General features: G+C 36.3%; 1 protein-coding gene across 2 annotated transcripts in view; it reads right to left on the reverse strand.

Moving 5' to 3' along the window:
* DMGDH (dimethylglycine dehydrogenase) overlaps positions 1-14606 on the reverse strand; it is a 42410-nt gene that overhangs the window by 9240 nt on the left and 18564 nt on the right. For both annotated transcript variants that reach the window (XM_079330197.1, XM_079330196.1), the window contains exons 8-14: positions 12270-12439; positions 11954-12107; positions 10888-11053; positions 8394-8524; positions 6407-6624; positions 5384-5541; positions 4187-4246 (exon numbers count right to left, since the gene is read on the reverse strand). In XM_079330197.1, the coding sequence (XP_079186323.1) occupies positions 4187-4246; positions 5384-5541; positions 6407-6624; positions 8394-8524; positions 10888-11053; positions 11954-12107; positions 12270-12439 (1057 nt within the window). The remainder of the gene's footprint in view (positions 1-4186; positions 4247-5383; positions 5542-6406; positions 6625-8393; positions 8525-10887; positions 11054-11953; positions 12108-12269; positions 12440-14606) is intronic.

A 14606-nucleotide genomic window follows, 5' to 3' on the forward strand; every position in this document is an offset into this window, starting at 1 on the left:
GTGACAAACTTCAATTCTAATGCATACCAAAGCAATTAAATATTAATGTGTCTAACAGGTGTAATAGTTAAAAACCAGCAAATGTCAAAGTGATAAGAAGAGGTAGGTAGCACTTGCAGCTTGTGAGATGTGCTTTGACAAGGACATTCAGGCACTCACTGAGAGGGATGGAGGAGATGAAATGCAATTAGTGATAAGCACACAAGGAAAAAAGCAAGAATCAAGTATAAGGTTTTAGGTTGGTGGTAAAAAGGAAAAAAAAAAGAGGGAGTGGAGGAAGCTGGCAGAGAAAAGACATAATAAAAAATAAGAGATTCTGCATCTAGAAAAATCTGGAAAGAAGTTTGGAATTGAGAACAAAATGCCTGCTCCAGTAAATAAAGAGGGTTGAGGCAAAGAAACATGCCTCCGAAAACAGCAGTTTCTCCTAGTGGAAGCAGACGAATATGAGTCAAGCTCTTGGATCCTGACCTACAAGAGCACACTAGAGCAGAGTCCCAAAGGGTTTCCTTAATCTACTGCGCTCCCTTCCCAAGCCGCGGTGTTGTTCCCAAGTCATTGATTCAGCAGCGACCAGGAGATGGCAGTCCTGGATACAGCAACCAACACAAACCCACCGACAGCGGGCTTGGAGCTCAGGAAAATGCTCCTCAAAGAATTCATTTCCGTGGGCTGGCATGAAGGTTTATCACTCTAACATCAAGTTTCATAGGGATTTCTGGTCCATTACAGTCAGGAGAAAAATAAGGCTATTTTAAACATTCAGAAGTGATACACTATACCCTTAAGCACTCAAAAACCTGAGCAAGTGCAAATGTACAGAACCATATTCCTGGATGTGGACCAAAAAGAACTGCATATTTTCTTTCTTAAAGATATTCTGTGTATTTCCTGGCACAGTGACTAACATTACGACTCTACTGAATATTTAGTAGCAGAGTGCTTATTTATGAGATGAGGCTATCTAACGACTAACTAACTTACTAAATGTAATTGAACAGCCAAAAGAAAGATAGCAGGTATTAAGAAAAAAAAAAAAAAAAAAAAAAATCCCTAATCTGGACAGAATTTTGCTGCAAAGTTGTGAAAGCATTTTATACTCTAAAGATATATCAATCCTGTTAGTGTCCCTTCACTTTTGTTAAATGGCAGCCCGTCCTGCTCATATGTGCAAGGAAGCAACTATAACATTAGTGAAACAGGGATTATCAGCAGACTAGAGGAAACCACCTAGAACAATGCCTTAGACAAAATGAAAACTGACACAGAAACCCTGTGGAAATGTGTTTACTTATTGTCATGTTATAATTTAAATCCTGTGAGAAAAGAGAGTCAGCTTCAGCTTTGAAGAGGTTTTCCTATGATTCATCACATAAAAATTACTACTCCATCTGTACATGAAGATGTATACACTAAATTTTCTAAACGCAGAGACCATCAGGATTTTATGGAGACTTTACATCTCTTCATATATATTCCCCAGATATTTCAATGTCATCCTGTAGAAATTAAAATTCTTTTTGATCGTATTTACTTCACTGGTATCTGACTCTTCATTCATTTTGATCTGTTTAGAAACAGTTTTCATGTTCCAAGACATTCAAGATTTGCGTATGCTGAAGTCTTTTCACAACTGTTTTGTGAGATATTTCAGCTGCTTGTTGCACAGTAAAAGCTCCAATAATTAACTGAACAGTGCCGTTTGGTTCTAATTTACACAGATATCAGCACTTTCCCCAGCTGAGGGCGCATGCTTAAAGGAATAATCCTTGTGGGGAGCTAAACAGACCAAAACGTGAAAAAGAAGTATTTAAGTATCTACCGCTCGTAATTTTTACGTAGTTCACCTTTTTTGAGGGGAAATTTTCCATAACAATAGCAACAGGCAACAAAAAAGTGTTTTGCTTGTGTTCAGTCATGGCAGCCTGTAAAGAATGGTGCGGTTTGTGCTATGCCAAATGTGTAACAAAACCAGAGGCATGGGACTCAAACTGCCAAGAAGGAGAGTAAATAATCTCACATTGCACTTCATGCTACAGTGTTTAGAGTGCTTCCAATAGCTGAATTAGCTCAGGTACCTCTGAAGTGTCAACATACAGTCACAACTGCCCTCATTTAAGTCAATAAAAAAACATTGATTATTTCCTTTTTCACATTAGTTCAGCAAAACTGGCAAATGCTTCAGGGCTGACACATTGCATTTCTGCACGACATTCATTCATGCCCATTTGTCTACAATGTGAGTACCTGCTCTGGAGAACTGCTCCAACTCTGCACTTCAACCATGCAGAGTGTGTGCAGAGCAACTAAGAAATCAAGTGCTTCTTGCACATTAATGCCTTCCTATGATCTTATGGCTACCTTGGCAAGGAACAGCTTTCCCTGCTTATGGTTGCTTTCCGACTTAGGCTAAAGGAAAGGAAAGAAAAGGAAAACAAACAGGTGTATCAAAAGGAAGTGGAAAGAAAAACAAGTAATAGTAAATTTTATTTGTTGCCTTTCCTTCAATTCTGCTAATCTCTCCTCAAGATGGAAAGGATTTATTTGTAAATGCAACTTAATTCTAATCTATAAAACTCTGTATTTCCCTTGCATGTGTCACTTCTTCAGATGAAGGCAAAATTGTATTACCAAATGGAGAGAGCTGTAACTCCACTACATGCAGAAACTGTCAGTGACATCCTTGGGAGTATCCTGCCTCAATCCTCCACAAGTTGAAGAATTATACCTTCTATAGACAGTTCAACTATGAGAGGAAAAACACCTTCCTGGGCTTGTTCTGTTATGGGCAATGAAATTGTCTTATAAATATAACATTTAAAATGCTTCTGTAATTCTTTCCTGTGGAAAATTTAAGGTTTGCTTTTTATTTAGAGCTGTAACTTAAAGCTTGGGATTCCTCTTATCAGTTCTACTGTGCCTCCACATAACAGGGCAAATATACTAAGAACCATTTATTAACATTTCAGGTATAAAGGGAGCATAAATAATAACAGTTTGTTGCTATATCACATTGTATCATTGTCAAGATTAAATGCTTTGAAAACATTTTTTATTCTTGATCTTCCTTATATACTTTAATTTACTAATTAAAAATTGAAGCAAAAGATCAAGTCAGAAATAGGCTGTCATTTAGGAACCTCACTTGCAATCTCTAGGACCAGATTTTTCATGTTAGAAATTTCAGATCCATTGTGCATACAATTACTGTTTGAGTTGAAGGAGTAACTGAGAACAGCAGATGGCTTTAGATATTCACAGATTTAATCAGATTTCATGAAAAGGTCCACTATTTTATATAGTTTAGACATATAATTTGTGATTCATTTGGACAGCAAAGAGAATTACAAGCAATTTTTTGTATCTCTTAAAACAGAATTTGAATTGCTAAAATATTAATTTTTAAGAAGTGAGGTGCTAATTAAAGGAAAACAAACAACATCTTTTTTTTTTACTGCACAGTTGAATTCAACTAGCTCGATTCTCTAACCTGCAAATCATATAAAGACAAGTTATGAGCAGAGGACCTCTTCAGAAATTTCATTGAAAACTAATTATTCTTTTAACCAATATACTAATTTAACTTATATTTAACTTATTGTTCAGTTGTCCCTAGCAGTTCTAAAAAAATATACTTTTCTTCAGTAATTATACCAGAGTGGTAGCCAGGGAAAAAACTGTAGAGATATTAGCTTTAACAAGAATGAACAGGAAGAATATTAACATAGTATGGACAGGTTTGTTCTGCTTGTGTGTATATATGTGTGTATATATATGTATTATGTGTACATATATATATGTGTATATACGTGTGTGTGTGTGTGTGTGTATGTGTGTATGTATATATACTATATGGTTACAAAAGTACATGAATGAAATTTCTCTCTAAAAATAAATCACGAAGAGTTATTTTTCACGTAGACAACATTAAGCATTGCAATTCCTTGATCTAATAAATAATTTTGATAGCAAGGAACTTGGAGAGATTTTTTTTTTAAACAAGTACTTACATTACTTTAATTACTTTTTAAATTACTTTATATTACTTGTAAAGTAATTATAATTATCATTGTGTCATTGATTTACTAAATCTATTTCATTTTCCAGCTAATGGTATTTTTCATGTTCACACACCTAAGGAGTAATCTTGGACATAATACAGCATTTTGAATATAATAATACATACCTTGTTTAGCTTTACAAAATACTCCAGTCCAGCTTCCAAGGGATTAGTGTCGCAGTTCATCTGTTAAAAGATATAAATTCACCATCCATACATGATGGACCATCATAGCTTTCAGATTGGGGGGGATTATTTATTCATTCTATAAAATCATTCTATTATTTACTCTTGTGTCATGGTTTTCCACACTGTGCTTGCACAACTTCTGTTTGAATACACTGCATGCTTTCAACAAGGGATTCAGAAAATGTACCAACTAACATGCCTAATATGACATAAAGATAGTAAACCAGTCACCTAAGTTTACATATGCAAAGTAAACACTTTTCAGTAAGAAATAGGATTTTTCATCAAAGCAGAATGGATCCTCAGAAGATTCAGTAACTGAGGGGTGCACACCATTTGCAACACAGCAGAGTGGCTTAGCTGGAGAGGGAAATAAAATGCAAAGCCAATTTTATTCACCACCTTCCCATGAGCTGTAGGGGGAATAATTTCTTAGGCAGCACTTGAAGAAAGAATGAAAATAACTAGCAGAGGGCAAACCAAAAGGACCCTTAAATTCCCACCATTTTAACCTCTTGGGTTTTTCATTTCTAAAGGAAAAATTTAAGGTGAAATGAAATTATACTCATTTCCCCCAAATTCTCTAGGCGCCATGAGTAGTTCTTTATTATGAATGAGCAAATTCTGCAGGAACAAGGTAAAGGGAAATGAAAAAGTTCCAAATACATTATGAAGCAAAAATAATTTGCCTCTCATGACACAGTTATTAGAGAAATAAAACATTTTGAGAACCTGTCAGCCAAATCTCCAATTCTGAAACACTAGAGCTAAGCAAAACCCTCATGATTTTGTTATACACAAGAGGAAAACCACCCATGAATCAAAATAAGTATTTCTTTGCCAGCAGTGAAACGGAGTATAGCAGTTGTTTTTATTTAGAAAATCACCAGTAAGAATTATAGAAGCTTTTCCTGCTTGAGGAAATTTTTCTTTTAAGGCTAAACTGAGAAAATGGTACAAATAATAGCTGTGCTAACTATGGCTAAAAAGCTGCATAGTCATAACAAAATCAAATTTAAAAAAACCGCACCAACACAACACCCCATGCTCCACAAAAAAAAAAAAAAAAAAAAAAAAAAAAAAAAAAGGCCCCAAACCTCCAAAAAAAATAATAAAGAAGTTTTATTTCCTGACCTCTGCACCCCAGGCTCGGAAACCTTTTTCCAGCCTCAATGCATTTAGAGCATATGTTCCAAAGTCATCAATTCCCTCTTTTTGGCCAGCTTCCATGATTGCACTGTAAAGAGGTACAGAATCTTCTTTTCTATGGTACAGCTCCCAGCCTAATTCACCTATTACACAAAAAAGGTTAGTATTTTAATCAGTTCAGTGAAATGATCCTAAAAAATATATGCCTATCTTTGGTGAAAAGTGAGGACCAATGCCATAAGTGTTAATTCACACTCTAGGGTCAATTCTATCAGATAGAGCTACCAGAGGATTTGTGCTCTGCATCTTAAGTAGTAGTACTATTAATCAAATTTAAACTGTTAACTGAAAACTGTGGGTAAAAAAACTAACAAAATAACTGATAAGAAAAGGTCATGTAACAATGTCACAAGGATAAATTAAGGACATTATAAACAGAGGATGACTTGGCAAGTGAACAGTAAATGGAACTGAGTGTAAATAAAAATGAGTGTATTTAACATATTTACCACAAGAGAAAGAGAATATGAATTGCAAGGACTTCAGCTGCTTCAGAATGCTCTGAATTCAGTCTATTACTCAAAACAGATACAAAAAGAAATAAAAATAAAAAGTAATTGGGAAAACCAACTATTAAGCACTCCAGCATTACATTTTCAAGGCACATTACAAACACTAATATACGGTAATCCAAAAACAATTCTTGACGTTGGTTTTGCAGCAAATACCAAAGAGGTTATCAGAACTGGCCTTTTGTTCTGCAAAATAAATATTTACACTATAGGGTATTTCTAGAAAAAAAGGTCTTGGAAAAACTCAGCACAGTCCCTGACCATATTACATTTGAAAATCAACATACTGTGTTGCCTCCCACACTAATATGTAAGACGTAGCAAACCTACACCTTATGAATACATGATGAGACATAGTTTTCAACATAATTTTAATGACATTTATTATTTTATTCATTGTCTCTTTCCTTAAGTGTATGTTTTTTCTACTGCTTACCTGTGTAAGATATCCTAATGGCAGTAACAGCAATATTGGAAAGTTTCAGATGTCTACACTGGAGAAACTTAAATGAAGCATCACTTAGGTCTTCATTTGTCAACTTCTGGAGGACCTGTCGTGCATATGGACCTGCTACACTAAGTACTCCCATCTCATCTGTCATGTTTTCTATTTCAACTTTGTATCCACCTCTTGCTATTTTCTCTTCTATCCACCTGCACATAAAACATAACACCAATGTTACACTTCTTATTAAAATAAATGAATTTAGTAAGATTTTACTAGGAATTCTTTTCTGTTAGTGTTCATATCTCCAGCAGCTCCCAGTCTCACACTCTCAAAACCAACAAAACTATGTGCTACATTAGATAGACAAATCCATAATTGATGTTAAACAGAGTTGTCTGGTAAGGCACTGATATAGGAACACAAGCATCTGAGACACAGCCAGGAAATAACAGCATTTAAATGGGTAGAACAGTATTTTTAAGGTAAGAGAAAGAACTGATCTCCTACAATGACAAAATATTTAGGTTTGGATCCTGAATGTTTTAATAAAATGTCAGCATACAACAAGAGTAAAGAATAAACACTATGAACATAACAAGTCTCTAAATAAATTTCTGTGGCAACAGAAATGGACAAGCAGGTTTGTTGCTTCCCGAATACAGCATTCCAAGTATTGGCAGGAAATAAATTTAGAATTTAATTAAAAACTACAGCTGCAAATTATCTTTCAGGAAGCTCAGAAATTTTTTAAAAATGGGTTTATTTAAAAATCTTACAAAATACCTCATTGTTAAGCAGCATTGTAAGATCTCAGGCCTAGGAAACTAGACTGCAGAAAATCTGTAGAATTAAATACATTAGCTCTGGCTCTGCCATTTGGTTTCTGAATATGCCAATGCTCCTACAGATTCCTGTGGAGCTGTTATGGAAGAGTACATTATTCTTTGCCTGTTAGAGTAGTGAATTTCACTCTTTAATATGTTGATTCACTTTGATAAACTGACTTGCCATCAAAATCCAATAAGATGAGCACTAGAAATGTCAATTCCAATGCTCATCTATGAGAAATTTAGTGAAGATATCATGCAACTGCTTTCTTTTCTTTCTCTTTTTCTGTCTCTCCTCTCCTCTCCTCTCCTCTCCTCTCCTCTCCTCTCCTCTCCTCTCCTCTCCTCTCCTCTCCTCTCCTCTCCTCTCCTCTCCTCTCCTCTCCTCTCCTCTCCTCTCCTCTCCTCTCCTCTCCTCTCCTCTCCTCTCCTCTCCTCTCCTCTCCTCTCCTCTCCTCTCCTCTCCTCTCCTCTCCTCTCCTCTCCTCTCCTCTCCTCTCCTCTCCTCTCCTCTCCTCTCCTCTCCTCTCCTCTCCTCTCCTCTCCTCTCCTCTCCTCTCCTCTCCTCTCCTCTCCTCTCCTCTCCTCTCCTCTCCTCTCCTCTCCTCTCCCTTCTTCTTCTTTTCTTCTTCTTCTTTTCTTCTTCTTCATCTTTTCGTTCCTTCCCTTCTCTTTTCACTTTGTGACCCCAGATCCCAAAGCAGAACACATTGCCACAGCATCAAGAAGACTGTACTGCCTATCTGTCTGGGCCAGGTCACTGCCTCCGGGGTCATCCCTGTTAAGAGCCAATTTTCTTTTTTTGCGTAAGAGAACACACTAGAAAGGAACAGCCATGCTGTGTTACATCATGCAATGCCAAAGACAAACAGGTCCAACAACAAAACAAGAACTACCTCCAATAAAGTGTATTACATAACTGTTAACAGGTTCTCCACCTTTTTACATCAGCAATAATTCAATATCCAACTGCTTATACTTCAGAATTCAAGTCAACCAAATTTCTAAGAAACTAAAATCAATAAGTAGCAAAAAAATTTGAAAAATTTGTTGAGTAATGACTGAGAATTTGAAACTCAGTCAAAATGCTTTCGTATTAATGTGACTATATAGCACTATGTACTTACTGCATTAAAAAATACACTAACCTCAGATCATGGAGTTCTGACCCTGACCCAGTTATAAGCATGAATTCTCCAGGATACAGTTGAGAGACTGTTAGTTCAGCATAAACTTTTCCTCTTGGTGTTAACATATGGCTTATATTTGTGGAACCCACCTACAAAATAAAATTTGTGATTATTAAAAATGCAAAATAAAACCTTTGAATTCTTAAACATCATTAAATATATTGCTATGCAATAGTAGGAGTGGAGAGATGTAAAATTGGCCAATCTCAAGCTTTGAAGTAGAAACTTCGCTTTTTCCTTTGTAGAAAAAATGAAAATTTTAAAAATAAGATAAATCAAGATCTTAATAAATATTTCCTAAATATGCATTACACAATGCATTCTTAAGCTACATTTGTTTTCATCTAAATAAAAAATTCTCCATGTAATTGACACGAATATTTCTGTGAATATTCCTAAAACCTGTGAATAAGGTTTTAGGTCGCAAGAGAATAACATATGCTTTTCCCCTTACTGTAAAGAGAGAAATATTAAGCTGGCTTACGTTTTTGGGTCCCTGATTTATGAACGCTTTTCTGTTTTTGTAGTTGCTAACTATGAATCTATATCTCTGCACGTTTGAATCAGATTCTGTATATAAACTCAATCTCTAGAGACAGAATTTCAAGTAACAGTTACTTAGCAGTAACCATAAAACACATACATGTTCATACATATATCATCCACAGAAACAGAAATGTGAATGTGGCATAACTGTTGTTCTGGTCTGATTCCAGAGGCAGAATTTAATCTCTCTGCTTTAATCATTCTGCTTTCAATGAAACTTGTCAATAGCCAAGTCAGCAGCCAGATACCATATAATGAACCAAGAAAGCAAAAATATTTGACATACTAAGATTATTTGGCAGGTCTTAATATATGAATTAATAATGCCATAGTTATTGGCATATTACAGGCATACAGCTGATATTTTAGGACCTGATGCTGGTCACTCTCAACCCAATTGCAAAACTATTATACCTCTGGTAACTCCACTGGATTATTTTATGATGGAGACAAGCATAAATGGGACTAAAAATCAGGCAGCTTAAATTCTGGATTTTTAAGTGTACTCATAAACTGTACCTTCTGCTTTGCCACCTAACTTTCCTTTAGCATTGCTGATTCAATTCCATAGGAAACACTTGTTCTCACAATTTCCTGTTTAATCTTGATTTCCCTGTACCATATAAATCAGCACGTATTATCCATACTCACTAATTACTCAGTTACTCTGCCTCTACCCCAAACTAGACTGAAGACAAACTTTCCATTCAAATTATTATCACAAAGTTAATACAGTAAAAATATCAGTACATGGCAATTCAAGTTCCTTTTTCTCCTAGGATATCAATCTTGTCCCTTCCCACTGAGTTGACTTTAACCTTTCAGAAGAGCTTGTCTACCTTCAGAACTACAGTGTCAGCATACTTGCTGTTTCCCTATGTTTTCTCCCTTTGAGCTTCTGATGCAATGAAAACTGCCACCTACTGCAAATACTTAATGAAATTCTGTGCTGAAATGACCGACCCAAGTCATCCTGCAACTGCAGGGTCACTTCAGAAAGGAACAATCTGCTTGCTGGAGGTGTATCTCTAAAGTTAAAGACACTGTATGAGAATGTTTGACAAAGTAGGAAATAAAAGGGACTCAGACAAAAACCTGAAGACAAATAATGAGAAATCTGGGGTAGTTTGTCACAATATGCCATTTTTTAGCACAAGATCATGCTCTGAGGATCTATGAACAACCACACTTGAGAAAAATTATATATGTGATGTGAAAGTGGAACCTCCTGAGTATTTGCAACCCTGTCTGCACCAGGCAGCCGGTGTGAAGCAGTCAGTATGAGTCAAGGAAAACAATGGGTTGGATTTGAAAAAAAAAGACAAAGCCGCTCCCTTGGGAATTCATTCAGCTGTGGTCAGGCAAGACCCTCTTCCATGTTCTGCTCTGCTGCTCTAGCTACTACTGTAAAGCACAATTTTAGGCAGGCAGCTGCCAAGCTATTCTACTGTAAAAGAATTCCAGCTAGGATTCACTTGCATTTTTTAGAAAGAGATTTGAAATGCAGGTGGCTTTCTGAACAAAAGGAAACTTTTTTTTTACTATAAAGTGCTAAGCATAGGAAAGAGTTGCCCAGTTAACTCAAAAGCCATTTGAACATATGCCTAGGCAACAGGCTCCAGGTGACACTTGTTCAACAAGGGGTTGGATAAGGTGATATCCAGAAGTTCCTTCCAACTTCATCCATTCTGATTCAATGATCACTGCCAAAAAGTACTTCTGTGTGGGACTAGTCTAGTATAAACTCCACTTGCGTGCTTTTGAGTGCAATATATCTGAAACAGAAACTTCTCCAAAGGATCTGTGTATTTGGTATCAAAGAAATATGGGAATAATACAACGGTTCGTTTTCTGTATCTGGAATAGAGCTTGTCTCCATTACAACGGTTACCACTGTCCCATTTACCTTTGGAACAACATTCGCAAACAGATGATCAAGCAGTTTAACAGAATCCGTGCCTTTTACTTTAAACTTGCCAAATGGTGACAGGTCAATTACACCAACTTTTTCCATAACCTGTTTGTACTCACGACCCACAGGGTCAAACCAATTTGTGCGCCGAAAACTGGGTCTGAAACAGAGCATTTAGACACATAAAACACAATTTAGAAATTCTGTGCTCTTAGCGGCAAAATGTAGTCTTCATTTTCTTCAGTTTAATAATCATCCAAAAGAGAGAGACTTTCCTAATTTCAGGTACCTTACCCAATATTTTCCTTAGTCTAACACAGCTTAATAATTAAAATCCTTTAACAACACAGAAAGATATGGGTTGATATTATATCAGCCACTGTGTATAATAAACTGTGTTCAAATGTTAGAATAAGTAGTGGTCTGTCATGAGTAAATTTACAGCATACTTTGTTGATGAATCATTTATTTAAGTTAAAGGTGTCAAAGGCTTTATTTCTGAACAGCAAAGTGTGTCTCTTCATTCCTTTATGAGCCTCATTTAGATCAGACTCCCAATATCCCCACAGAAAATATTTATTTGCTGGAAGCTTCCTGATGCAGGCAGGTAACTAGGTGGGCAGAAATAGAGAAGGGGAAACAAAAAACCAAAGATTTGGCTTCTTCTCTCCAGACACTTACACAGAGAGCAATGAGATTTTTCATAAAAACATTATACTGTGCTGCTGATCAAAGAGAAAGAGATGGAGAAAACACACATTTACAATGAACAAGTTGTTTACCAAGCTCTTCTTTGAGCTAGATTGCTTCCTGGTATCTCAAACCTAAAACAGATACAAGATACCTTGATGCATGCTTTGAAAAGTCTGCATTACCAGAATAAAATTCTAAACAGAATAAATTCTAAACAATGGAAAAAAACAGGAATGGAAGATCAATCTAATCTAACCTATTGCTGAAATAAGTGATAAATGCATGCTTCTCATTAAATTTAAATTGCCTGGCTCTTGCTACCATGACAATTTTTCAGGGGAGGAAAGAAAATTAATATTTCATTTACTTGTATCCAGTCTCATCTCCAGGTTTGTAGAACCAATGAGGTTGCTCCCATCCTGCATGGAATCCCATTGAACATTTTGACTTCAGCAAATCATACAGTCCACTGGTTCTCTCTGTTGGTCTCCCAGCAAATCTTTCTTCTTTAGGGTAACCAACTAGAGGGAGGGGGGAAAAAAAAATCAAAAATCACCACAGCTATGGCATGCTAAGATCACCACCCAACATAGAAAACATATCTATAATCAGAGAAATCTGGGTGCAGGCTTTGCTGGAATCCATCTTCAGGACATGAATGTATTTAAAAAGTATCTTCTTACCAATGTTATTAAAGCCATACGATTCTCTTGCTTTGGCTGCTGTGTATTCTGTAGTGGTCCACTTTCCATAGCGGTTTGGATCTACTTCTATCAGGTCAAATGGAGGTTCTCCCTCAAGGATCCAGTCACTGAGGTACTTTCCCATGCCACCAGCATGTATAATGCCATACCTTAAAAATAGGAAAAAGTCCTGCAGCACCAAGTCTTTTATGTTTTGCTTTTTAAAATTAGTACTAACATACACTACTAACACAAATACCAATGTATTTTAAATTTTTTTCCCCTTTTTTTTTTTATTTGTTCTGTTTTGGCCTATTTTCAAAGACTAAATTCTGTATTAATGGATATTTCTACAGCTCCACTGTCCGCAGCAGAACGTTATTGGTAACCTACAGCAGTCACACTTTAATGACAAATAATCATTAGCACCAAATGATTTAGAACTTTTAAATACTTCTATAATACCACCATGTCTTCAAAAAAAAGCCAAAACATCTTTCCATCTAGAAGATGTGAAAATTAATTCTTAGTTTGTGAAATGCTCGCATAAGCACAACAGAAAAATCCTTGATTAAACAGTAAGTCTGCCCCAAGTCAAGTTTAGATCAACATGAAGCAATTAAACTATAGACACTCATGCAGAATAATGACACTAAAACCAAGTTCAGTTGCTGGTCATCAGCTTTGCAATTTGAATTCTATGTCTTCAGTTAAAATAGGCAAGGACTTCACCAAGAAAAAAAACAAAACAAATAGTCGTTTAATTGTAATGCATATGCATAAGAAGAATGAATCCATAATAGCAATGATAAGAATGATACAGTATCTTATCCATTATTTAATTATTTATCTAAATAAAATACAAACATCAAAAAATTGAGTGAGTACATTAAATAATTCCACCAACTACAATCAGTACAGTGAAGTTCAGCACAAATCTCCAGACTCAGCACAAACTTCTATCACTGCAGTGGATGCAGGAAGGATAAGTGCTTGTAAACTGCCACTACAGAAGAGTTAGCTGTTGCTGGTGCCAATTCAATTAATCAGCTTTTAGTTATTAATGGGTATAAGCTTTAGTGCCATGAAAGCTTATGATGCCTTCAAGTACAGCTTCTGATGAAGTCTTGGTCAGTTTAAGTCTGCCTGTGCCAAAAGCAAAGGACAACAGCAAAGAGATTGTGTGTTGTGACAGACCAAACATGATGAAGACCTTTAGCTTCAGCTGAAGACTGCTGAGCTGATGGCAGGGTAACCCCTGGAGCAAGACAGTGCAGGGGAGGCTGCCCTGCTACTACAGGTACAGCCCTGCAATTGCACCGAGAGGTCTCTGCATTCTGCAGTTTGGCAGCACTGACTGCACAACCCATTGATTTTAGCACTCATAGCTGGGCCTAATTATCAGAGATTTTACATTACACAGGGTGCCCATTTCCCTCTTTATCTCAGAAAAGAGGGAGTTGATTGTGCAAATACAACCACTGCAATTCTACCGCACAAGAATGGAATAGGATATTTCAAAGGATAGGATATTACAAGTGGCTATGAAGAGTGGTACAGTGCAGGAATCTCAATGATCTTATGACGTAGACAAAATTTCCTAAATGAACTTGAACCATTTTTCTCCAGTTTTTCTTCTCTCCTTCCAATCCCTGACAGGTTAAGTCCCCATTTTGCCTGTCACATTCTTGTGTCTTACTTATGAATTGCTGCGTCTCACCCACTTTCAAGTCATTCCATTCCTATTCCTAGGAAGTCTGAGTCTCTGCACCCTGTGGTACCTTTTCTAGTGTCTTTGTCCCAGGTTATGGAATGGTTTCACTGCTTTGAATGAAACTTTTCTGAATAAAATCCTAAACTACTCTAGTTAGTATTTTCAAAGCTGTAAGTAACTAAAAATGGGAAGCATTGAGCAACCTTAATAATAAATAGTGCTACAAGCTCTGCTAACTATACTTACCTTCTTTCCATGTTAAAATGCCTAGCAAGCTGCTAATTTTAGATAATAAAAATCCTCTAATCTAAAAGCACTAAGTCCTCTGTCACAATGTTCCTGCCAGTTGACTGCAAGATAAGGATTTGCTAATGCACACAAAAAATTACAACACTGGTAGAAACACTGCAGTTACTCAGAAGCATAGAACAGAGTCAAAAGTCCCTGAAAAGCAGACAAAGTAATCCAATGAAAGCCACATAATTGCAACCTGTGTCCAAACACTTTGAGATTAATCAAACCTCTGAAATAACTTGTTTAAAGAAAATTACACAAGTAACACTAATCTTCAATTTTTTACATATGGAATTTGATTCTCCTCCCATTGATACCAACAAAGAAAA

This window comes from Erithacus rubecula (assembly GCF_903797595.1).
Source record: "Erithacus rubecula genome assembly, chromosome: Z".
NCBI classification, from domain to species: domain Eukaryota; kingdom Metazoa; phylum Chordata; class Aves; order Passeriformes; family Muscicapidae; genus Erithacus; species Erithacus rubecula.